General features: G+C 36.8%; 2 protein-coding genes across 2 annotated transcripts; both read right to left on the bottom strand.

The window, feature by feature from the left end:
• Positions 1–796: 796 nt before the first annotated feature.
• ndufb7 (NADH:ubiquinone oxidoreductase subunit B7) lies at positions 797–9,552 on the bottom strand. The gene is made up of 3 exons (XM_039669013.2): positions 9,278–9,552; positions 7,650–7,818; positions 797–963 (listed from the first exon to the last, which is right to left on the bottom strand). Exons 1-3 carry the CDS (start codon positions 9,387–9,389, stop codon positions 882–884), a joined length of 363 nt encoding a protein of 120 aa, XP_039524947.1. The 5' UTR covers positions 9,390–9,552; the 3' UTR covers positions 797–881.
• Positions 9,553–9,910: 358 nt separating this feature from the next.
• On the bottom strand, positions 9,911–25,355 carry LOC120477415 (Transitional endoplasmic reticulum ATPase). The gene is made up of 19 exons (XM_039669003.2): positions 25,190–25,355; positions 23,719–23,830; positions 22,627–22,799; positions 22,371–22,513; positions 20,977–21,107; positions 20,775–20,906; positions 20,587–20,689; positions 19,887–20,020; positions 19,681–19,816; positions 18,481–18,593; positions 18,047–18,211; positions 16,767–16,889; positions 15,765–15,912; positions 15,617–15,681; positions 14,798–14,976; positions 12,815–12,944; positions 12,563–12,721; positions 11,582–11,733; positions 9,911–11,339 (listed from the first exon to the last, which is right to left on the bottom strand). Exons 1-19 carry the CDS (start codon positions 25,210–25,212, stop codon positions 11,243–11,245), a joined length of 2,418 nt encoding a protein of 805 aa, XP_039524937.1. The 5' UTR covers positions 25,213–25,355; the 3' UTR covers positions 9,911–11,242.
• Positions 25,356–26,155: the final 800 nt, after the last annotated feature.

Below are 26,155 nucleotides of genomic sequence, written 5' to 3'. Positions count from 1 at the left end.
GTGACTCCGCTACTGTATTCTGAGTGCACTATATGCTGAAGTGTGTGTTTGACTGGTCATGTGATGGCTGTGACTTCAGTACAGATTTTTAGTTCTGCTTTTATTCATTGTAGAGCCAGACCGATAAAGGATTTTGAAGGCCGATACCGATACAAATATTTGTTGGTTTTAAAATCCGATATATCGGCCGATATTTATTATTATTATTATTTCAGAAACGCACAACAAAATATTGACAGATTTACCTAACATTAGTTATTTGTAGTTATTTATGAGTTTTAACTAAAATAATATGATAATGCATTTTAAAAAGAAACTTGTTTCTATTGTCACAACAGAACAGAGGAACATCAAAATATATTAAAGTTCTGATAAATAAAATAATAATTAGCCCCTATATTGCCTTGTAGTTATAAGCTGCGTGATTCATCCGTTTTTATTTTTGAAATATTCATTTATCGGCCATTATAACTACCGATATTTTCGAAAATGCCTAATATCGGCCAATAATATCGGCCTGCCGATATATCGGTCTGGCTCTAATTCATTGTGATGGTCTCAAATCACTAACAAGAGGTCCGAGACGTTGTGTGTTTGATTAATATTAGTGTTATTACAGCATGTGGAGCTAAAGGAAAAACTGCAGATCTCAGAACAGTTTTGTTGACTTAACATTTATATAAAAGAGGATAAAAAAGTGTGATTGTCTTGTGATTTGTCCAATGTAATTCAAGCGTAATGTATTCTGCTAGATTGGTTGCGAATCTGTGAATAAAACACACGGATCAATGCCATCTTGTAGAGCTCACTAGATCATCTTTATTATGGAGAGAGACATGTATATACACAGAAACTAGAGGAAGTGAAGCGGGAGATTGTGTTTATGCAGCGTTTGCCTCGATCCTCTTCTTCCTCAAGTTCAGTCTTCTCTCTCGCTCATACTCTTTCATCCTCATCACATAACTGCAGAGAAGAGGACACACTCAATCAGAAGAGCATAACAGCACAATGTTCACACACACACTTTTAAGTCCCTGTAAAGTCAAAATTAAGTATGTGTTCTGAGTTTGTCGCACCACAGAAAAATTTGTTATTAGCCACCCAGCCAAATGGGCTCTATGCACGGCGGTATTTCCGGTGAAGGTGTAAGGATGCTCGATTCTCTATCAGAATCCAGAGTTTTGAGAAGATTGGAGAAACGTATTTTTTCGCACCAAAAAAACAAAACAAAAACAAAAGGGGTAACATTGTCGTTTTGTTTTTTTTTGGGGTCAAAATTTTGAGTTTCTCCAATCTTCTTGAAACTCTGGATTCTGATAGAGGGCCATGAGACTTAGACCTGAGTGCAAAAATGGAGGCTCTAGACCCTTCCAGAGCTGAGATATCGAAACTCAAAATTTCGACCCCCAAAAAAAACAACAGTGTTACCCCTTTTCGTTTTTTTTTTTGGGGTGCGAAAAAATAAGTTCGAAAGGTCGAAATTTTGAGTTTCGATATCTCAGCTGTGGAAGGGTCTAGAGCCTCCATTTTTGCACTCAGGTTTAAGTCTGATGTAGGGATGGGACGATAACCGGTTTCACGATAAACCGTGATCAAATGTACTGACGGTTAGTATTATCGTTTAAAATTTAATTATCATTAAAACCGTGTTTGATTATCCAGAATCCTGTCTGCCAGTCTGATGCAGGCGCGCAGCACGCACTATTTTTTTAAATTACTATTCGAGAAGGAATAGTGGAAGGCAGTGACCGTGCTCGGGAGATTTTTCAGCCTTTTAAGAGGACCAAATCTGAGGTGTGGTCATATTTTGGGTTTTACAAAAGTCCTGAGGGAAACTTGATCGAGGATGGTCACCCTGTCTGTCGAACAAAAAGTCACTGCAATAGAAACACTTCAAATCTGCCGAGTCGTCTTGTGTGATTATCACCCGAACGCAAGGCAAGTTAACTTTGACCTTAACACCAAAACTACTTCTGGGAAACAGTTGGGCACGAAATGTTGTTTTGAGTTGAAACATTTTATGTCACTCATTTGAAATAGACGTCAAGCTTCCGAGAAGAAAAGTTCATAGCAAGTGGATTTGAGCTAAAGACGAACGAATAACTTCAAACAAGACTATTATTAAGAGTGATATTTTAAGGGATAGTAAAGTATAGATACATCACGTATTAAACCGATTTTATTTTTACCACATAATTACGGGGACATATTGAATTGATAATGAGGTTAGCTAATGTTTTAAATCTTAACTGTTTATGAATTCATTTTGTAAAACAATCGTCCAGACAAGATATATCACACCAATATTATCAAACTCTGTAAGCAATAAATCAACTAAATCAACATGATTTCATTTCTGCAATACAATCAAAAACCGGAGACGCAAGACGGCAAGTTGTATTTGAATGAAACAAGAGCGTGCGCCCGTTGTGATATGGATGTGCGCTGTGTAATAATGCGTTGCTATTGACGACGGGCATTATAAAGAAGCAAATGCCATAGAATAGAATCTTGCTTAAAAAACTGCATAGAGAGGCTTGTTTTATTTGTTGTTTGTTGATTTTCAATTATAAAACTTGTTGAAATGTTTTCAGTGTGAGCATCAATTCTTTTTGAGCACTTTCATAAATTTTGAACAAAACCGTGATAATATTGATAATCACGATTATTTTGGACACTATAATCGTGATATGAAATTTTCATACCGTCCCATCCCTAGTCTGATGGCCCTCTATCAGAATCCAGAGTTTTGAGAAGATTAGAGAAACTTATTTTTTCGCACCCAAAAAAAAAAAAACGAAAGGGGTAACACTGTCGTTTTTTGTTTGTTTTTTTTTGGGTCAAAATTTTTAGTTTCTCCGATCTTCTTGAAACTCTGGATTCTGATAGAGGGCCATGAGACTTGGACCTGAGTGCAAAAATGGAGGCTCTAGACCCTTCCAGAGCTGAGGTATCGAAACTCAAAATTTCGACCCCCCCAAAAAAACGACAGTGTTACCCCTTTCGTTTTTTTTTTTGGGTGCGAAAAAATAAGTTTCTCTAATCTTCTCAAAACTCTGGATTCTGATAGAGGGCCATGAGACTTAAACCTGAGTGCAAAATGGAGGCTTTAGACCCTTCCAGAGCTGAGATATTGAGATATTTATAATGCATAAATGCTACGTGGGATCTCAATATCTCAGCTCTTGAAGGGTCTAGAGCCTCCATTTTTGCGCTCAGGTCAAAGTCTCGCGGCCCTCTATCAGAATCCAGAGTTTTGAGAAGATTAGAGAAACTTATTTTTTCGCACCCAAAAAAAAAACGTAAGGGGTAACACTGTCGTTTTTTTTTTTCGGGTCGAAATTTTGAGTTTCGATATCTCAGCTCTGGAAGGGTCTAGAGCCTCCATTTTTGCTCTCAGGTTTAAGTCTCATGTCCCTCTATCAGAATCCAGAGTTTTGAGAAGATTGGAGAAACTTCATTTTTTGACCGAAAAAAAAAACGAAAGGGGTACCACTGTCGTTTTTTTTGGGTTCGAATTTTTGAGTTTCGATATCTCAGCTGTGGAAGGGTCTAGAGCCTCCATTTTTGCACTCAGGTTTAAGTCTGATGGCCCTCTATCATAATCCAGAGTTTTGAGAAGATTAGAGAAACTTATTTTTTCGCACCCAAAAAAAAAAACGAAAGGGGTAACACTGTCGTTTTTTTTGGGGGGGGGTCAAAATTTTGAGTTTCTCCGATCTTCTTGAAACTCTGGATTCTGATAGAGGGCCAAGAGACTTAGACCTGAGTGCAAAAAATGGAGGCTCTAGACCCTTCCAGAGCTGAGGTATCGAAACTCAAAAATTCGACCCCCAAAAAAACGACAGTGTTACCCCTTTCGTTTTTTTTTTGGGTGTGAAAAAATAAGTTTCTCTAATCTTCTCAAAACTCTGGATTCTGATAGAGGGCCATGAGACTTAAACCTGAGTGCAAAAATGGAGGCTTTAGACCCTTCCAGAGCTGAGATATTGAGATATTTATAATGCATAAATGCTACGTGGGATCTCAATATCTCAGCTCTGGAAGGGTCTAGAGCCTCCATTTTTGCTCTCAGGTTTAAGTCTCATGTCCCTCTATCAGAATCCAGAGTTTTGAGAAGATTGGAGAAACTTCATTTTTCGACCGAAAAAAAAAAAACGTAAGGGGTAACACTGTCGTTTTTTGTGGGGCTTCGAATTTTTGAGTTTTGATATCTCAGCTCTGGAAGGGTCTAGAGCCTCCATTTTTGCACTCAGGTCTAAGTCTCTTGGCCCTCTATCAGAATCCAGAGTTTCAAGAAGATCAGAGAAACTCAAAATTTTGACCCCCAAAAAAAACTAAAGGGGTAACACTGTCGTTTTTTTCGGGTCGAAATTGAGGGCAAAATTTTGAGTTTCTCCAATCTTCTTGAAACTCTGGATTCTGATAGAGGGCCAAGAGACTTTGACCTGAGTGCAAAAATGGAGGCTCGTCTAGACCCTTCCAGAGCTGAGATATTGAGATATTTATCGTAGATCGTAGAGTCCAATGCAATACCGAGAGTTTATATTGAATTTTATACTCCATGGTTATCATAAAGAAACATTAGTCACAAAAACAGATAAAACAGATACCCCTCGTTGTGTTTATACTTCTTTTTAAAATTATATTAAATAAACATAACTGTATATAAAATTACATCTAAACGTATGTACGTTTCGTTTCAAAGACGGGAGGACAGTATATTTTGTAGACTCTGCCATAATCCCATTTTCCTCTTTTCTCCTCCGCTTAAATGTCCACAACCGGAAATGGACGAGTGTCCTTGCGTCAAATGCAGAACTTATGTGTGCATATGGCCCATTGAATGATAAAAAAAGCCGGCAAGTACATAAAATGAGCTATCAAAATCTTGAAAAAAGTTATCTCTGTTCTCAAACGCTGGGGGCGTGTCCGCTGGCTACGTGGAAACCACGCCCACTCACGGGAAAGCTGTCGACGGTGATATTAGCTGAAACTGCTTTTGGGACGGGAGGATGAACGCTGAGGCGGGAGATAGACGTTTCGGCCCCGTTCACCAGTAACAGCGGATTATCAGTGAATCCCAGTTGTCTCTGAGGAAAGTTTATAAAATGATCACTACAGAGGCGGGTGTTTGCGGTGATCCTCAGCTCTTCATCAACAAGGTTGGCTCTCTAAAAACCTCTTCTTGATGTGATCGTTTTAGGGAATTTAAATGAAGATACCGATCTGTTTTGTACATGATTGCATCCAGGTAATAGCCTATGCATTTCTGTGTCAAATAGCTAGCTAGAAAACTGTAGACTGTGGTAACTAATAGTACTGACAGTCACTCGCGATTGAGCGGCGAATGCGAATGTGCTCTATTGTTAGGGGACGAATGAGATCAGCAAAATGCGTCATCAAATAGGGGCGTGTCCAGGAGCTCATGGGCTCCAGTGCGTCATCGAGCCCTGTTTTAGCCCCGCCCAAAAAATCCGTAAAATTGCAATGGTGAAAAACTGTTTAACGGTCTAACTCCACATTTCAGTACTTCACAGTTCACAGTCTTTATAATATGTTTTAACAATACATATGTAACATTTATAATGTGTTTAGAACTTTTTTGTGGAATTGCCTTTACAGGGACTTTAAAATAAATGTTCTTTGTTGCCATTGATTGTTCCATTAAGAACCTTTTTAAATGCATAAAGGGTTCTAAAGATTACAAAATGTTCTTTACTCTAGAAAAACAAATTCTTGTGTCATCACTACAAAAAAAAAAAAAAACGATTTCTATATCTAATAGTCTATAATGATTTACTTAATTATAATTGTAGGCCTACTTTAACCCCTTAACTGTCGACCTGGTACTGGGATCCCTAACTTTACTTCACTATATTTCTATTAAATCCTAATCTAATTATGACAAATTATACGTCGTTGGAAAGGTGTAAGACTTCTAAATAGATAATGATATTCTACCCCTGTTTTGTGTTACAAATTATGTAGAAAGATTAAATGATGAATTTATGACAAGAGTGCACTTCAAAAAATCTGCATCATAACAGGTCTGACCTTTGTCACAAAAAAAAAAAAAAATCGATGCATCCACTTTTAAAGGGTTAGTTCACCCAAAAATAAAAATTCTGTCAGTATTTACTCACCCTCATGTTGTTCCAAACCTCAATGTTTTTATTTATTCTGCTGAACACAAAGGAAGATATTTGGAAGAATGTTTTAATTAAACAGATCTCATTCCCCATTGACTACCATAGTAGGAAAAATACATACTATAGTAGTCAATGGGGAATGAGATCTGTTTGATTAAAACATTCTTCCAAATATCTTCCTTTGTGTTCAGCAGAACAAATAAGCACATAGAGGTTTGGAACAACATGAGGGTGAGTAAATACTGACAGAATTTTCATTTTTGGGTGAACTAACCCTTTAATCATTGAAACTTCTGTTTTTATGATAAAAGTTCATGATAAATCATAATCTAGTATTTTTCAAAAAAAAATATGGTATAATATTATCCTCTAAAATATCATTTTTTTATTGCCTTTTTTATTAAACCACATATTTTAGTAGTTCATAAATTAGGTATCATTTGAAAGCTTATAAACACAGAATTCATCCTGTGAAAACCGTTTTATAATTGAACGTTGCGTTACCATAGAAACGGTCCTCTGAATTATTTTATCAGGCTCCTCCCCTTTTGGGCATCATTATATTTCACAATGTATGATCAAAACCTTTTTTAATCTTGACAAAACACATATTGTCACAAAGGTCTGACTCTCAAGGCTCCACATTTTGTGACAGAATTGATGAATTTGTTAAGGCAGAATGTATACAACTAAATTCAATGGCACCCGGTGGCTATTTTTGGTACTGCGCCTAAACAAAATCTCATGGGAACTTCAATTTTTGTGATATCTAATCAAACTTCAAAATTGGAACATAGCTTGGTTAGATTTATGGCTTTGATTTTATAGTAATTTTAGAGAAAAAAATATTTTGTAAAATACATATTTTATATAAAATATAAAAAATATACAGTACAGTATATTTGATTTACTGTGAATTTAAACTTCCATAACTTTTTCATACTTTCATATTTTGAAATAATCTGCTGAGTGTTTTCTTTAAAACAAAACCAAACTTGGGTATATATTCCAATGCATTCTTGAATTACAACCATTTAAGTTTGAATAGCGCATTTTAACCCCCATTCTCAGCTAAGGGGTTCAAATTTCACATTAAAAACAGAGAACTTCAGTAATACCAGTAAAAACAGCTTTGGGTTTCTATTTCATATGCATTTAATGACCAATTATTAAATAAAATATATAAATAATTTTTTTATTATTATTCAGGGTAATGATACTAATATTGCTCTTCTAAAGCTAGGGACGGGTTGAAGTCAATTAAAGGTAAGAATGTTTTCTTTTATTCAGGGTAACGTTATAAATGTTGCTCTTTAAATGAATCGAGCAGGAATGCCAATTGAGTGAGAGAAGAATTACTTCTGCAACCAGATGAACTTTCACAGGCGGGTGTGTCAGACCTGGTGTGAGTGCAACACACTGATCTAATCGTAACAAGAGTGTGTGTGTGTGTGTGTGTGTGTGAGAGAGCAGACGGACTGAAAGAGGATGTCTTACTCCTGGTGTTCGCAGTAGTCCCAGTCGTGCCTCTCGTGTTTGCAGGCCAGGAAGTTGGGGAAGTTGTCTCTCTTGCACTTCATGAGTTTGAGGAGGTGGTGTGCGCAGTAATCTCTCTGCTCCACCGGCAGCATGGCCATGTTCATCTGCTCCTGCGACGCCAGCATCTCTGACACACAACAACACAACATTCAGTGTCACACAGTGCGTGGGAAAACTTCACTTGACAGGAACCGTGAACAAGACATTACCTGGAGACACGTCATACATTCAAAAATATAGATATATTTGGGCCTAGATATCCATTTGGATTACACAGTTTTAACATAAACTAATCAAGTTCATGTTATATAAACATTGGCCAAGTGTGAAATAATAAATAGTGATAATAAACTAAATGCATTTAACCCTAAAACCGTATTCTGGACAAATGTGGGCAAAAAATAGTTTTGATTTATTTTTAAAAAATACTTCCCTTGATCTGAGCGGTACGAGACGTGGCTACTTTTCCTAAGTTTGCCTCCTGAACAAACACAATTTTTTTGACTCAATTCTACAATGTTAAGTGGTTGAAAAAAAAATCCTTAATCTTGAATTTTGGTCAAAAATGGGCATCCATTGACATGAATGGGAAAAACTGTAATTTAGAGCATTCTAAAATAAGCCAAAATAATTAGGTTTTAGCTCTAAGCACGTATTGGAATGATATTTTAATGTAGTTTAAAAAAAATAAAACATAAATAAGCATAATTTACATAGAAAATATGGTACATTTTGAAGTAAATAAATTCAAAAATACCTCCAAAATAAAATAAAAACACCATAAATGGATAGACAAAACTTTATCGAAGTGATATAACATTTATAACAAATAAAAATTAGGATCACACCTAAGTCCTCTGTGCCCACATTTGTCCACAATTAAAGGATTAAGAGCTATAAAGTGAATACGGTTTGAGGGCTACAATACCGAAAAGACAAAAAAAAAAAACAGGTTTATATATATATATATATATATATATATATATATATATATATATATATATATATATATATATATATATATATATATAATCATGATGAATAAAATGGATTTCAAACAAATATTGTTAATATCGTGGCATAACCATACTTAAAGTTCATTCAATTCGTCGGAATTATTGTTTTCTCAATATCCGAAAATTTTATTATTCTCCTTATTTGTAACCCAAGTTGGATAAAAAGAAGATTCTGCAAATGGTGATTTAAGACATTTAAATACTTTATAATTTTAATCTAATAGACAATCGGTTAATAAACTGCATTTTTAAGTGCAGAAATCTTACTAACTTAGATTAATTTATGATTGACTGAGAAACAAAACATGCATCACCGATTAAGTTTAATAGTTTAAAACTGAGTAAAACGGTATTGTGTTTTTGGGGAACAATGTTCTAGTCAGCTCTACATGAATGCGAGTTGTAATGACACCAACTCTACACACACACACTCATAACTAACTTAGACACACACATTTATTGTCATATCGGACCTGAATTTCAAAGTCATTCTGAGGACTTAAACACTCGCGGTTTATATTTAGAGGGATAATAAAGCCTGCCGTTGAGGAATAATGTGTATTCGGTCACCTCTCTCTTTCCGCTCGCCGAAGCCCAGATTCGGGTCGTATTGTGACGGCTTCCGCGGGTCCGGTGTCACGTCGGGTTCCGTGATGTAGCTCCGCACGAGATGAGACCCCATCCTCAACGCAGTATATCACCTCTGACTGCAAAAACAGCTGAACGTCCAACCACAGAGAACTATAATACCGCTTAGAATGCAGAAAGCTACTCAATTCTGCACTGCCATTCGGTCACCTCCAGAACCCAGCTGTAGTTTCCGCTCTGCGCCGGAAGTAAACACGCGCAACGAGTTAAACTCTCCTGAACGCCCTAGACACTCATGATTCCGTTCCGCCTCGAGATCTCCCCCCTAAAAGGCGGTCAAAGATGTTAGCTCGAAAATAAATTGCTGATGTTCACATCACACGACACGTTACATGAGTGATTTGTTTGTAGTAAGAATTAGCCTAGCGTAACCAACGTTTACTTTCTTGTTTTTAAAATCTATATGACATTATGGTGACATTAAAACCAAGGTAATTAAGATCTTCAATAGAACTTGATAGTTACAGAGAGTGTTCGATCTGAACAGGCACACTTGAATTAGGCTAAATTAGAGAAAGAGATCTACAGTCAGGGGGACTTCATTAATATTGTATTTATTACTGTCAGACACACAGTCACATAAACACATTTAACAGCATCATCTTATAATTTTAAATGTGAATAATAGGCTTAAATTCAGAGGTAAAGAGTATCTGAAACCATAGAGTAAACAGCAATGACTTCATTACAGTTCACCAACTCGAGTAAAAATCTCAGGTCTGGTTTTACAGACGAGGCTTAGATTAAGTCAGGATTAGGCTCAATTAGGACATTTAAACAGCTTTTATAAATCTTCGTGCCTTAGAAAAAAACATGATGTGCTTACAAAACTATGGCACTGAAATGTTAAGATATGTCAGTGCAAGTTGCTTTCAGTTCGGCTCAAACATGCAGTTTAGGGTATCTGATTAGTGTTTTACTACTACTGAATGTGCTGGGCTCAAAGATGCGCTAACGCTCAACACCTGAGAGACATGTAAGTGACATGAAACAGGATTTCTGAGGAGAGCAATCACATGTTTATTCACTTTAAATAAAACTGAACACTTCAAAATGGCAATGAATCAAGGTCAAAACAACAGCCTCTTAAACATCTACAGACACTCGAGTGTTCAAAGACAGCAAGTAAACAATAACCTTCAAAAAGTTATCTTCAATATAATGGATAAATAAAATAATGTAAAGCAGTCAAAGCCTACTTGCACCCAACATATCCTCATCTACTATATAAAACTCCTGCTTATCAAACTGCTAATGCACTCGCACTCATGTAAAGTGGCCTTGTGGACCAGTTTTGTGAACAAGGCTCAAACACACTAAATATAATACCTTCAATTTCCTGTAGATGTCGCAGAGATAAACTGCATAACTCATCACAAATGTATTGGAGGAAACAGTGCATTTACTTATTTAGAAATGTAGTCAAGTGAGTAAAAGTCTTTGATACTCAGTCAAACTACAAAATAACCAAAAAATACACTTCAGTACACTAAATAATTACATTTACACCACTGATTCAATTGGATATTTCTGACATTAGTTTCTCACAGAACTAAAAGAGATTATAATCCCTGTCAGAAAAAAACAACAACAAATTGGTTGTTTCCACTATTAAATGGCCAGTTCACCCAAAAATAAAGATTCTGTCATCATAATTCAATTCAATATTTATTCGATATTTTGAAGAATATGGGTAATCAGAGTGTTGTTGGACCCCATTGACTTCCAATATGAAGAAAATATATGGAAGTCAATGGGGTCCAACAACTGTTTGGTTGCCTATATTCTTCATTTTTGGGTGTACTGTCCCTTTAATAGTATAATGTGCTGATTCCAGTCCAATCTCTTCTCTCGGGTGTTGGGCTGGTAGGGGACTGTTGACCTTGATCACTGATAGAGGTCATCATCTCCATCGTTTCTGAACTGCCCCCCTGAGCCTTGGCCTGACCCTTGACCTCCACCTGACTGAGCCGCTGTAGGAAACCTGACGACGGGGCAAGGAGTAAAAGATATAAAGTAGATATAAAGGAGACATAAAGTCAGAATTGTTAAAAATCTCAAATCTGTCTTTTTTTCTCGCAATTGTGAGATAAAAAGTCACAATTATTTATTTATTTTTATTCAGTGGCGGAAACAAGCTTCCATTCATACTTGTTTGTTAACATACGATTATGACATTTAGGCAGCATTGCTGTATGTTGATTTGGTGTTTGTGTGTTTGAGCACCTGAAGTTCCCGAATCCACGGCTCTGCTGGAGAGTCTGAGCAAACATCTCATACTTGCGGATGTCGTTATCACTAACAGACCGACGAGCGAATCTCATGGCTTCCTCGAAATGATCCTTCCTGATCTCAGGCACCGGGTCATAATCATCATCCTGGAAACCGTTATGAAGTATGAATCACGTGTTTGTATAACACACAATATGAAACGTGTGGTGAAAATCCAGCTTTTAATGTTGTTTATGTTATGTGGTGTTATTAATGTGCTTTAGGAAAAAAAACGTGTAAATTCATAAGAGTATTTTCTGCTTAAAACTGCAGTGAACTCAAAAACACAGTGTGAAATCGCTGGTGTTTCTGACGTCACAAACCACCTTGTAACCAATCAGATCAACGTGTGATCGCCAACCAGTGGATCTGTGGAGTGGAGGTGGGCTCATTTGCATATTCATAGAAACGCGCATACTAAATGAGGCAAGGGTGTCGAGTTACATTCAAGATATTTTAAGGCATGAAGAATTTTTATTCCAAGAAAAATACATTTAAATATGTAATTTTGGTGATCAAAGATCGATTATTAATTACAGAGAGACTTTTAGAGACTCAAGGGATTAGTCCGAATGGTCATTAGTTTGACATTTGATTAGTGAGTTGACTAGTTTATCTTTGTTTTTGTTTCTAGTTGCTAATATAACTTGAGTAAGGAAAACAAATCCTAAACTGGTTGTTAAGATTATTTTAATACAATATTTAAAATTAATAATAAAATCTGACATCAATGTAAAGTACTCACAAAAACGACGAGTAAACAAAAAAACAACTAAACAAAAAAAACTAACAACAATTATTTCCATTTCTACAGTTCGTCATTGAGATTTGCTTTGTTATAAAACAGTCATCTGCCCTTTAGGACACCAGGACTTCACCGTTCGCTCTAAACTCGTGTGTTGATACAGTGTTTTTCTCACACACACACAAACTCACCATAGCAGTGTCTTTCCCGCCCTGGCGCTGTCTCTCGGCACGGATCTCCGCCTCGATGGCTTCTCTGATGGCCAGTTTACAGGCTCTCTGACAGATCTCCGTCAGGTCCGCTCCCGAGAAGCCCTCCGTTATCCGGGACAGATACGCCAGGTCCACGTCCTGAGGGACACACCGTTACAGGGGGGCTTCATATGTGTGTGATGGGCAGGTTTAGGGGTAGGGTTGGTGTGTGTGTGTGTGTGTGTGAATGACCTTAGCCACCGGGGACTTGCGGAGGTTTGCGCGCAGGATGGCGGAGCGAGAGCCCATGTCAGGGAGAGGGATGTAAATCAACTGATCCAAGCGGCCGGGTCTCAGGATTGCAGGATCGATGATGTCAGGCCTACATCACCAATGCATTTACTTATAACAAAATACAGCCAAGTCTTTCATACCCAAAAATATACTGATTCATTTACACCACTGATTCAATTTAATATTAGTATACTAGTATAATATATATATATATATATATACTGTATATATACAGAGATGTATAGTAACGAAGTAGAACTACTTAAGTACTGTACTTACTAAAATGCTGTATCTGTACTCTACTAGACTGAGTTTTTTTTTCTCATACTTCTACTTTGACTTCAGTAGATATTTTCGATGAATTTAATACTTTTACTTCGATATTTTTTTAATGTTCTGCTAGTTACTCGTTACAATTATAACATTTTTTACGAATCATTCGTCGCAAGTTAGCTTTCATGCTGCCTAAATCACACGCCAGTTTTATAGGGTAATGGTATTGATTGACACACACATTGACAACTAATGCAGGGGTTGTCCTTAAAGGGTTAGTTCACCCAAAAATGAAAATTAAGTCATTAATTACTCACCCCCATGCTGTACCAATCCCGTAAGACCTTCGTTCATCTTCGGAACACAAATAAAGATATTTTTGATTGAATCTGAGAGCTGGATCACTGCTACATAAGCTGCCTAAGGGACTGGCTCTTGACGGCCCATAAAGTCATTAAAGAAAAGGTTTAAATATTCCATGTGCCTACAGCGGCTCAATTATAAGTTTATCAAGTGACGAGACTACTTTTTGTGCGAAAAAAACATAAATAACGACTTTATTCGACTATTCTATTACTTCCTTATGGGCGCATGCGCGAGAACTGAGACGAGGACGTTCTCATTCGTCTATTTCTTGTTACCGGCTGCTCCGCTTAGGAGTTTTACCGCCCCCTACCGTATAAGATGATGATATAGCTGGAAGCGCAAAACTTTCTGTTTACAAGCAGAGGAAGATGCGCGCTGTACATACGCTTTTCAATTAGCGTATTTTCCGCACTATAAGGTGCACTTAAAAGCCTTTAATCTTCTCAATAAACGACAGTGTGCCTTATAATCCGGAGCGCCTTATATATGGATCATCATCTTATACGGTAGGGGGCGGTAATACTCCTAAGCGGTGAGCAGCCGGTAACAAGAAGTAGTAGAAGAAGAACGTCCTCGTCTCAGTTCTCGCGCATGCGCCCATAAGGAAGTAATAGAATAGTCGAATAAAGTTGTTATTTATGTTTTTTTCGCACAAAAAGTAGTCTCGTCGCTTGATAAACTTATAATTGAGCCACTGTAGGCACATGGAATATTTAAACCTTTTCTTTAATGACTTTATGGGCCGTCAAGAGCCAGTCCCTTAGGCAGTCTATGTAGGACTGATCCAGCTCTCAGATTCAATCAAAAATATCTTTATTTGTGTTCCGAAGATGAACGAAGGTCTTACGGGGTTGGTACAGCATGGGGGTCAGTAATTAATGACTTAATTTTCATTTTTGGGTGAACTAACCCTTTAAATGACGGCCGCCAAAGCAAATTTGTATCCCGCCAAAGCGCCTTATTTGATTGCTAGTTCAAACTTTTGACTGCTTTCTTTAATAATTACATGACACAATACTTGTACTTTTACTTTTAGTACTTAAGTAGTGAATTTTAAAATAAACTACTTGCAATACTTAAGTACAAAAAATGTTGAATACTTTAGTACTTCAACTTAAGTGTGGTATTTAAAGAGCACTTCAACTTCTACTCAAGTCACTTTTTTGATAGAGCACTTGATAGAGTACTTTTACTCAAGTCCGGGTTTCTAGTACTTTATACATCTCAGTATATATTAGCTAATATATATATATATTAGCACATCCCTTCCTCACTTTATCCACTTCTCAGGTTTTTTTGTACCTGTTGGTGGCGCCGATGATAAAGACGTTCTTCTTGTCGCTCATCCCGTCCATCTCGGTCAGGATCTGGTTGATGACCCTATCAGCCGCTCCGCCTGCGTCTCCAGCTCCGCCCCCTCGGGATTTAGCGATGGAGTCCAGCTCGTCGAAGAACAGGATACACGGGGCCGCCTGCCGGGCCTGTTACCATGGCAACACACGCAGCATGTGAGAACGCAAACTCTACATTCTAAATAGAATTCCGAACGCTTTGAGTGGAACATTAGAACCGTGAGGTAACCGGCCAGAGGGAGTTAGTACATTATATACATGACTTTTCAAAAGTTTGGGGTCATTTTAAGATTTTTTGTTTTTTTGAAAAAAAGCGAGGAATCATTAAATTGATCAAAAGTGACAGGAAAAACGTTTATAATGTTACAAAAGATTATATTTCAAATAAATGCTTTCTGATGAACTCGATCTCTATTCAAAGGATCTTGAAAAAAATACTTCCACGATGTCCATACTTCATTGAACAACACAATCATTTCAACGCTGATAATAATCAGACATGTTTCTTGATCATCAGATCCTCATATTGGATCATGTGACACTGAAGACTGGAGTGATGATGATGATGAACATTCAGCTTTATCACAGGAATACATTCGCATGGAAAACATTTTAAAATGTAATCATTTTTCACAATTTTGGTTGGTAATAAGATTCTTCGATAGTGTGTGTAGTCAATCGTTCTCTTGAAGAATCGCAAGTGGCCACAGGAAAGAGGGAACACATGTGAGATGATAAACCACATGTGAGACAGCAGGAGTTTGCTCACCTTATCAAACACATCTCTGACGTTTGCCTCGGATTCTCCAAACCACATGGTGAGCAGCTCTGGGCCTGCAATCAATGCCAAATATGGAACAGATTACTCATTCTACGCTTTTTTAACTTTTACTTATCTCTCTCACACACACACATACCTTTAATGGACACAAAGTTAGCCTGGCACTCGTTGGCAATGGCTTTAGCTAGTAGGGTTTTGCCACAACCAGGTGGACCGTAGAATAAAACCCCTCGGGATGGAGTCATTCCAAACTTCAGGAATTTATCAGGATACTCCACAGGATACTTAACACAGACAGAGAGAGAGAGAGAGAGAGAGAGAGAGAGAGAGGCCACTTCATAACTGTTTCAGTGCCTAAAATGAACACTCGCCAAATGCCAAATGTGTAAACACCGGTGTCGGCAAGTGTGTGAGATGGTGTCAATGGCCAGTTACATTTTTCTGAATTCTAATAATGAAAAATTGTGAGAATATGAACGTGAACAAATGTAAACAACGCTCAGTTTCGGCATCATAATGGAAGTTTAAGCTTTGCCAATTTAAATATTTAAGCTTAAAGGAGTAGTTCACTTTTAAAAAAGCTTTTGCTGATAATTTACTCACCCCCATGTCATCCAAGATGTCCAGGTCTTTCTTTCTTCAGTCGAAAAGAAATTAAGGTTTTTGATGAAAACATTCCAGGATTTTTCTCCATATAATGGACTTCAATGGGGACCAAACGGTTCAAGGTCCAAATCAGAGTTTCAGTGCAAACTGTTCAAATGGCTTTAAACGATTCCAGACGATGAATAAGGGTCTTATCAAGCGAAAAGATCGCTTATTTAATAAATAAATAACAAAGTTTAAGTTTTATAAGCTCAAATGGTCGCCTTGCTCTGTTCTGTGACTCTCCTGTTCGAACTCGTTTATCAAAATGAACGAATCTTTTCCCGAGACATTTGGTTCATTCACCGAACGAAACAAACGAATTGACTCGGGAAAAGATTCGTTCATTTTGATGAACGAGTTCGAACAGGAGAGTCACAAACGTGAGGGTGAGTTAATTATCAGCAAAAGTTTTTTGAAAAGTGAACTGGCAGGTGTGGTAAAAAGTTAGTTTTAGGCTCTGTCTGTTTGTATGTGTGTGTGTGTGGTTTACCTGCACCAGCTCCTGTAACTCTCGCTTGACCTCATCGAGTCCTCCGATGTCCTCCCAGTTGACCTGAGGAACCTCCACTAGAGTCTCCCTCAGCGCAGACGGGTTACTCTGACTGAGAGCCCACTGCAAGACAACACTAGACTCACTAATGTGGCAATCGCTGGACACAAATAACGACTAATCAAAACTTGTGCTTTAGACACGTGATTTATAATGAGGAAAAAAGACCCCAGTAATCTCAAACGATGAGTTAAGTATATTTACTTCTTTACCTTTTCGGAGTTGGGAGTAAGACAATAAACCCAGAAAAAACATGGTTGTAGTACTTTTTTTTACAACATTAAACTATATCTACGAAGTGACATGACAATTGAAATAAATATGAGATGGAAGGAAACATAGTTTAAATGTTTTTTGCGTTCGCTTGCAGAACTAACGCGAGAAGCTTTTCGTTTGCTCGCAAAAGCACTGAAATATAGTTTTTCCTTCCATCTTATTATTTTCATCACAAAAGTTTTGTGAGAGAATGGAAAAGCATTGAAAACCCATCCGTAGTTTTTCACCACCCTTTAGTGGCTTCCTACTACATCTATCCCTCAAATACACTCTCAGAAAAAAGGTACAAAAGCTGTAACTGGGGCTGTACCTTTCAAAAGGTAAACTTTTGTCCATTTCAGGTGCTAATAAGTACATTTTAGGTGTTAATATGTACATTTCAGGTCCTAATATGTACATTTTAGGTGTTAATATGTACATTTCAGGAGCTAATATGTCCATTTTGGATGCAAATATGTACATTTTAAGTGTTAAAATGTATATTTCAGGTGCTAATATGTACATTTCAGGAGCTAATATGTCCATTTTGGGGGCAAATATGTACATTTTAAGTGTTAATATGTATATTTCAGGTGCTAATATGTACATTTCAGGAGCTAATATGTCAATTTTAGGTGCTAATATGTACATTTTAGGTACTAATATGTCAATTTCAGGTGCTAATATATACATTTTAGGTGCTAAAATGTACCACTAAGGTACCAATATGCAGCCTTTGGGTACAAAAGCAAAAGTTTACCTTTTTAAAAGGTACAGCCCAAGTGACAGCTTTTGTACCTTTTTTCTGAGTGTAAACTCATTAATATTTCTCATTTTGTCTTTTTTTTTTGTCCAAAAAATTTGATCAGAAACGTCAGATAGTTAAATGCATCATCAGGGTCTCTGTCATGCCTCTGGATCAGTGCAAGAGCCGCGTCTGGGTGACAGATTTGGCTGAAGCTGACCTTGAAGTCATCCATGGTGACGGCCAGTGAGTTGAGGAGCTCTGCGTCGATACTGTCGTCCTCCAGGTCGATTAAGGTCATCTTTTTGCGGATGGCCTGCAGCGCTGCCTCTGAACACAGAGCGGCCATATCTGCTCCCACATGCCCGTGTGTCTCGGCCGCGATCTGGCGCACACACAGAGACAGTTAGGACACATCTGCACATGAATTAGACCAGGGGTTCCCCATTCCAGTCCTCGCTCTGCACAGTGTATATGTCTCTCTTATCTAACACCTGATTCAGATCATGAACACACGGGTGCGTCCCAATCGACAGGGTCCCAGGATATCTGTTGAAGATGTAACACACTCCTCCACTGAGCATGACGGATAAGAGAGCGAGAGCAGGGAGGGGGAACCCCTGATTTACACCTCTATCACTCCCTCGTGCTCACCCGCTCCAGGTCCACATCTTCCCATAGCTTCATGTTCTTGGTGTGAATCTGTAAAATCTCCAGCCTGCCGGTGGAATCAGGGATGCCGATGTCAATCTCTCGATCAAAACGACCTGCACAGAGGAGACGAACCAACACTTACACCTGACCATGGGCCATTCAGGGTTTAAATTGACACCACCAACCCGTCAAATGCAGGTAAAAATCACAGTCAAATATCTATCTATCTATCTATTTAAGAAAAAAAGAAAAAATAGACATAAATATATAAGAAAAATGGGGGGGGGGGGGGCATTAATCTGGTTTATTTCTCTCTTTTTAAGGCTATTAGAAGTTCTGAATGGTCAGTAACTTAGTGTAGTGGCTACATATAGTAGCAAAAAATGCATACAGCAAAATCCTCAATGTTAAATTACCATTTTCAGAGCCTAATCTCTGACTTAAAATGCATATTGTTGATTACAACATCACAGTGATTCTACAGCACAAGATTCCTAATTCGTAAATAATCCAAATGAGTAACTTTAAAGTTGTTCTGATAAAAAAAAAATCTTTCATTTAAGCACACAATGACATCAAGAATCGGTGTATGCATCTCAACAATGGTGACAAACACAATATTCAATTAGGAAAAGAAAATTACTAAGACATTTCAGATCATAATTTATTCATGCATTGAATGAGTTTTGATTGGTGGCACCCAGAATGCACTGCAACATGCTTTATTATTGTCACCATTGTTGAGAGACACAGTCAGATTATTGATGTCAGTGTAGTCAGTGAAGTCTTTTGACCAGAACAACTTTTAAGAAATATTTATTTTGGATTATATTGAAAATGCTGAAAATCGTTTGTTAAATAATCACATGTCTGCTGTAATCAACAAGGTAAAGACACTCTGGGCAAGTGGTGATTATGTCAAAACATAACCAACACCATCGGATCACCTTTTCTCTTTGTTCATCTGGCAGTTATAACTCAGATACAACAGCCAAACAAAATCTAATGTTAACAGTATCAGGGTCACAAGCCCAACTAAAGCAAACACTGATCTCCACAATGGTGACTTAAAAAATAGATGTTCTCCTTAATTAGCTCATTGACTTTAACACTCTTGAGTCTGGAGCCATATAAACTCCCAGGAGAGTTCATTTAACACTGGAGTTTTGGAGTTATGTGCATGTGTGTGTGTGTCCGCACCGAAGCGGCGTAGAGCGGGATCCACACTGTTGGGTCTGTTGGTGGCCGCCATCACCACCACATGAACGCGCTGTTTCAGGCCGTCCATCAGTGTGAGCAGCTGAGACACGATCCTGCGCTCCACCTCGCCGTGAGTCTGCAAACACCCACCATTAAACCACTCACACACACCAGACTGTGGAAAACACACCGTCTCCTCTCCTCACCTTCTCTCGCTTCGGAGCGATCGCATCCAGCTCGTCGATGAAGATGATGGCGGGGGCGTTTTTCTCCGCCTCCTCGAAAGCTTTCCTCAGGTTGCTCTCAGACTCTCCTGCGAGTTTGCTCATGATTTCAGGACCTGGGACGCAAAAGCAGGAACATAAAGCACAGCACCTTACGCAACACAAATACTGCTAAATATACTGATGCGATATATTACACATGCACTACCATATCTGATCAAGTGTATTACTGAATATAAAATTATGATATATTAGTAACTATATTTTCACATATTTTTTTCAATATATGAAAAGCGGCAATTCCTTATGCATTATTCAATATATTGTGTTATATTAAATACAATACATTAGTCTAAATATTAGATAAATAAATAAACAATTTAATATATTGATCATTCATATATGGGAAATATATATTTTCTTTTCATAAGTGTAAAGCGCTGGAAAATGGAAATACATCATCAAAATGTTATAGATACAATATTTGTCTCTAATTTGCATGCATGCAGCTCGAATAAAACTTTTTGTTGTTTAAAAGATGATGTTCTGATCTTTCTTTTGAAACATTGCATGTTCGGATATTCATACAACAAAAAATTGTGCAAGTCAGTGCAGTCGATTTGATGGTGTGTCTTTTAGCGTTCTCAGTGGCAGACTGTACTTTTAAAGTTTGTGTTTGTACCATTGATGAGAAAGAAGAAAGCTCCCGTCTCATTGGCCACGGCTCGAGCCACCAGCGTCTTCCCCGTCCCGGGAGGACCGTACAGCAGGATCCCCCTCGGAGGCTGAGGAACCACACCGAGTCGTCTTTATTTACGTATAAACGGATGAGTGTTATATATGGTGCTGGATGTGTGCAGTGATTCTTGCCTTCACTCCGATGGCTTTGAACAGGCCGGGGTGTCTGAGAGGAAGCTCCACCATCTCTTTAATCTGAGCCAGCTGTTTCCGACACCCCCCGATGTCATCGTACCCGATGTCATTCAGGCTCTCCTCCTCATCCTGACACCGGCAACATATCACATCAGGTTAAAATGGAGGAGCCGCACAGGTGTGATGACGTCACACTCACCTCTCGTTTGATTGGTTCTCCCTCGCAGTGGATGATGGTGTCCGGGGCAACGATGCAGTGAGGGGCGGGGTCTGTTTCCACCACTTTAAACTCCACTGCACGCATGCCTCCTCTCACCAGGAAAATATCGCCTGCAAGTTCAAAATTAGCTAAATTCATATTCAATTTGGGTGCATAATGTAGACCAGCGGGTGTGTAGTAATCTAGTCCATGTCTGTTGTTAACAAAAATTGAAGGTAAAATAAAATTAAAATATTAACAAAAAAAAATTAAACTGAAAAATGTTTACCTAGTAGCGAATAAAAATAAATGTTGAAGTACTAAAACTGAAATAAAAATATATTAAATAATAAATAATTTTTTTTATACGGCATAATATAAAAATGCATTGTTATTGTTAAAAGAGCTGAAATTATTGTTTTTTATTAATAGAAATAAAGCTGAAGTAGAATAAACTATACGTAACTATCAGATGAAAAACCTTAAAAATAGAAATAAATATGTTCAAATGGCACAATTAAAATAAAAAAAATTTAATATAAAAATAAAAGCCAATCAAAGTATTAACAAATACTAGAATAGTATAATAAAAAAAAAAACTAAACTGAAAAATGTTTACCTAGTAGCGAATAAAAATAAATGTTGAAGTACTAAAACTGAAATAAAAATCTATTAAAAATAAATAGATTTTTTTATATGGCATAATATAAAAAATGCATTATTATTGTTAAAAGAACTGAAATTATTGTATTTTTATTAATAGAAATAAAGCTGTAGTAGAATAAACTATACGTAACTATCAGATGAAAAACCTTAAAAAATTGAAATAAATATTTTCAAATGGCACAATTAAAATAAAAATATATAATATAAAAATAAAAGCCAATCAAAGTATTAACAAATTCTAGAATAGTATAAAAAGGTTAGTTGACAAAACTAAAACTATTAAACATACTTTTTTATTAATTGAAACAAAGCTGTAGTAAAATAAAATATAAATATCAGATGAAAAACCTTAAAAAGAAAGGTTTCCTTGACAGCTAATCAAAATAAAATGAGCTGAAGTACTAAAACAGAAATTTAAAAAAATATGTTAAAAAGAAAAAGAAATAAAAAGGCATAACATTACAAATAATAAAATTAAAACTAAATATATATATAAAAAAAATAATAGTAAAATAATAATTGGCAGACTAATTGGACAATGTTTTGAAAATCTTGGCATTGATTGAAAGTTTGTTTGATTGAAGTTATTTAATTTGGCAGGGATGGAAAATACATAGAAATAAACTATTAAAAATATAAAAAATGCCATACAATTACAAACTAAAATTAAAATGAAAACAGAAAATATACAATTAAAAGTTGATCAAAGTACTAACAAGCCTGCGCACCTTTGTGAACCGGGCGGTAGGCCTCCAGGAAATACGGCTTCAGGAAGACATCGAACAGGTTTCCCGTCAGCCCCTCGATAGTGTCGTCAATGGGTAGAACATGGATGCGCTTCCCATATTTCACATCTGGACAGGCGTGGATACTACACACACACACACACATACACACACACACACACAGACATAGCATTAACACTGACATACAGCTTTGAAATGCATACATGTCCTGAACAAGCCTGATGACATCACCACGCACCTGATGACATCACCGAGACGTACGCGCAGGTTGTTGCGCGTGACCCTGTTCATGCGCACGCGCTCGTTGGCGCACGTGTCGTCCGTGAGAACGATGCAGACCGTCTGTCTCCGTTTCCGACCGCGCAACACCACGGTGTCTCCACGAAACATCTGCAGCTCCTCCATCTTAACCTGCCACACACACAGGGCTTGACATTAACACACATTAGCCACTTTGGTGGGTTGAATTTGATAAATAATATACTTTTTAAATTGTTTTCTTTTAAAAAGGCCTCTGATATAATAAACTAAGTGCAATGTAGTGTTGTCAAAAATCTAGATATTTCTACTATACTCATATTCGCCAGTACTCATTTCCCCTGCAGAATAGATGCATGATACCAGATACTCTATATACTCTATATACTCATGATATCCATGATACTCTCAGAACTAAACTGAGCTCTTTTATCTGCTTATTGCACTTAAACGGTCAAAAATAATGGCAAATGGCAAAGCAATGTCAAACGGCAGTCTTGTTTTAGGTGAATGTCAACAGTTGAGAAAGAAACACCTGTGTATCAGTATAATGGATCCGTGTATCAGGTCTTAAAGTGACAGCAGCCTAATAATCCTGCTGCCAAATTATGAGATTTAGTAATTTTATATATATATATATATATATATATATATATATAGTTTATATATAGTAACAAATAGTATCGATGTCAAAATTGTAACTTTGGAAAACCACTAGCCATAGCGAATGCTGAGCAAAAATGTTAATGTCAACTGTCAAGCCCTGAAAATAAAGGTTCTTTAATGGCATCTATGGAAACATGAAAGGTCACGAGAAGAAAACACTGGTTCTTATATGAGAACTGTCACTGAGAGGTACTTTGGCTAACCGGAAACGGCTCTTCTAAAGCATCGCTCTAAGACAAATAAAAACCTTTTTAACATTATTTTGTAAGAGTGCAGGAATATACATGGAGATGTTCGGGAAAGCAGTTTGAAGCAGTTCCTATTTTTGCTATTAAGCACTCAACCATGATCACACACACACACACACACACACACACACACACACACACACCAATAGACATTTTACCTGTGACAAGCACACAATACTGTTGTCCTCATTGGTGGCTTCATCCACGACCAGTCGATTCGGCCGAATCTTCTGCTTCAGAATAGCAGTGGAGAAATCCTCCGACTTGGGACTGTTCAACACACACACACACACACACACTATAACAGTGCACAATCCAATTTTCACACAACATTAATTATATACAGGGAGGTACATGCATGATTCTTTGAGAAAGCCAAGTCAGCATCACCGCTGTTGTTTTACTGATGTTTCTTCAGAATCAGCCATATTGACAATCATCGCATATAAACATTATATTAGACTGCACAATAATATTACACTAAAATGTCACTTTATTGTCATCAACTTCTAGAAACGGGCAGAATGAAACACAGAATATCATTCAAGCATTTACTTCAATTTATGGTAAAGGTTTCAGTCAAAAAAAAACAACAAATAAATAAATAAAAAAAATAAATAAAAAAAAAATATATATATATATATACTGTAAATATGTTTACTGTATATATAACAAAATATGTTTACTGTATATATAACAATTATATATATATATATATATATATATATATATATTAGGGATGTCAAATGATTAATCTTGAATCCAAAATAAAAATGTGTGTTAACAATATATGTGGGCGCACTGTGTAAAATTATTTTGTATATATATATAAATAAATACACACACATGTATATTTAAGAAAAAAATATTATTTATATATAAAATATTTATATTTATATGTAATATAAATTATATATAAATCTATATACAGTATATACATGAAAATATATACAAGCATGTGTGTGTATTTATATATATATATATATATATATATATATATATATATATATATATATATATATATATATATATATATATAATTATACACAGTGCACCCATATATTATGTAAACACAAACTTTTATTTTGGATGCAATTAATCGCGATTAATCGTTTGACAGCCCTAATATATATATATATATATATATATATATATATATATATATATATATATATATATATATAACTGATCAATAATCCATGTAAATTCGAATATAAATCTGAGAAAAATGCAGTATATTGGTCCATAAGGTTCAAGCTACTTTATAACTGAGTTTTTATGAGAACAAAATATGAAAACAGATCTTGATTGCACTAATGTGAACACAAACACACACACACACACACACTGCTGTCTGGTCTCCTGTTTCTTCATGTGACACTGGTCTGTTTTTAGAGCAAAGTTATGTCTACTGCCAAGATCAAACTACCAAAACAAACACACACACACACACACACGTACACAAACACACATTACTTTTCACGATCAAACCTCACAAATCAGCTAAAAAAGACACTTATAAACACTATAACACTCTACAATGAGCTGAAATATTTAACTAAAGACAGTGTTTCAGACGAATCTTATAGTCTAAACACACACACACACACTCTCAGCGGTCACACTCACTCCGAGGCTCCGGCGGCGGGCATGGCGGAGGGAAAGAGCCGGTTCTGGGGTGCAGGCGGTCACACAGCAGCCGGTCCGGATCCGAGAGCTCAGGCGTCCCGGTGTAGTCTGCAGTCCTCAGCTCAGTGACCGCAGGCTCCATGCCGAGGAAATGTGTGTGTGTGGCACGTCTGAAACCCACCCCCTCACGCATCATAATATTCTGTGCACGTTACATGCACATGGACACAAAACAGTGAGTATTTGTCCAGAGTTTTCCTTTGTTTTTGAATGCGTTTGCCCACTTTCCCTCGCAGCTCATTCCACACATTCCTCTCTCCATCACCAACCAGGATCAGCTCACAAACTCAATCAGTTTCATTACATTTTTTTTAAGTTAAGCGAACTTTTTATTTTGTAACTTTTTTATTTTGAAATATTCGAGTAAGCTAATTCATACACAACTTAAAGTGATCATGTAATCTCAACTTGGCTAGCTTTAACCAGCTAATTCAATAAATGCTACTTGGTAACCGTGGAGTTTTATGCATGTTTGTGACAACTGTCATTAAGTGTGATTCGCTCAATTATGATATTTTTTATGCAAATATGACATTGTTTGAGATGTCTGTAATGACACCTTGACATAAACCAATACATCATAACCTGTCATAAACATGACACAGCAGATTAATTATCAAACTTAAGCTTTATTGGTTAACGTTACATTAAACTGTCAGCTGGTTGGTTTTGACATTGGCTGTCATGAAGCCATTATAACTTTTTAATGACAAATTCAATGTGTACAACTGTAGTTGAGGTCACGAAAAATATTCATGATCTTCTTATCTTATAAGAAGAGTTATAATGCCTCGTGACAGCCAATGTCAAAGCCAACCACATGACAGTTTAATGTAATGTTAACCAATAAGTGGGAGAACACTGACAAATTTGAAACAATGAAAATTTGTTTGCGCAACATCGTAA

Source organism: Pimephales promelas, chromosome 6 (assembly GCF_988280905.1).
Source record: "Pimephales promelas chromosome 6, fPimPro1.hap1.1, whole genome shotgun sequence".
Lineage (NCBI taxonomy): Eukaryota > Metazoa > Chordata > Actinopteri > Cypriniformes > Leuciscidae > Pimephales > Pimephales promelas.
The sequence above is the reverse complement of the archived record's forward strand: the minus strand, read 5'-3'. Positions and strand labels throughout refer to the sequence as shown.

Excerpts from the sequence above, each read along its gene's own strand:
- ndufb7 (XM_039669013.2), bottom strand. The coding sequence starts at position 9,389 with ATGGGGTCTCATCTCGTGCGGAGCTACATCACGGAACCCGACGTGACA. Across the intron at positions 7,819-9,277 it reads CGGCGAGCGGAAAGAGAGAG|AGATGCTGGCGTCGCAGGAG; the intron begins GTGACCGAATAC and ends GTTGTGTGTCAG. Across the intron at positions 964-7,649 it reads GACTACTGCGAACACCAGGA|TTATGTGATGAGGATGAAAG; the intron begins GTAAGACATCCT and ends TCTTCTCTGCAG.
- LOC120477415 (XM_039669003.2), bottom strand. The coding sequence starts at position 25,212 with ATGCCCGCCGCCGGAGCCTCGGA. Across the intron at positions 16,890-18,046 it reads TCACCATGGATGACTTCAAG|TGGGCTCTCAGTCAGAGTAA; the intron begins GTCAGCTTCAGC and ends GTTGTCTTGCAG. Across the intron at positions 14,977-15,616 it reads TCAGAGATGTGTTTGATAAG|GCCCGGCAGGCGGCCCCGTG; the intron begins GTGAGCAAACTC and ends CCATGGTAACAG.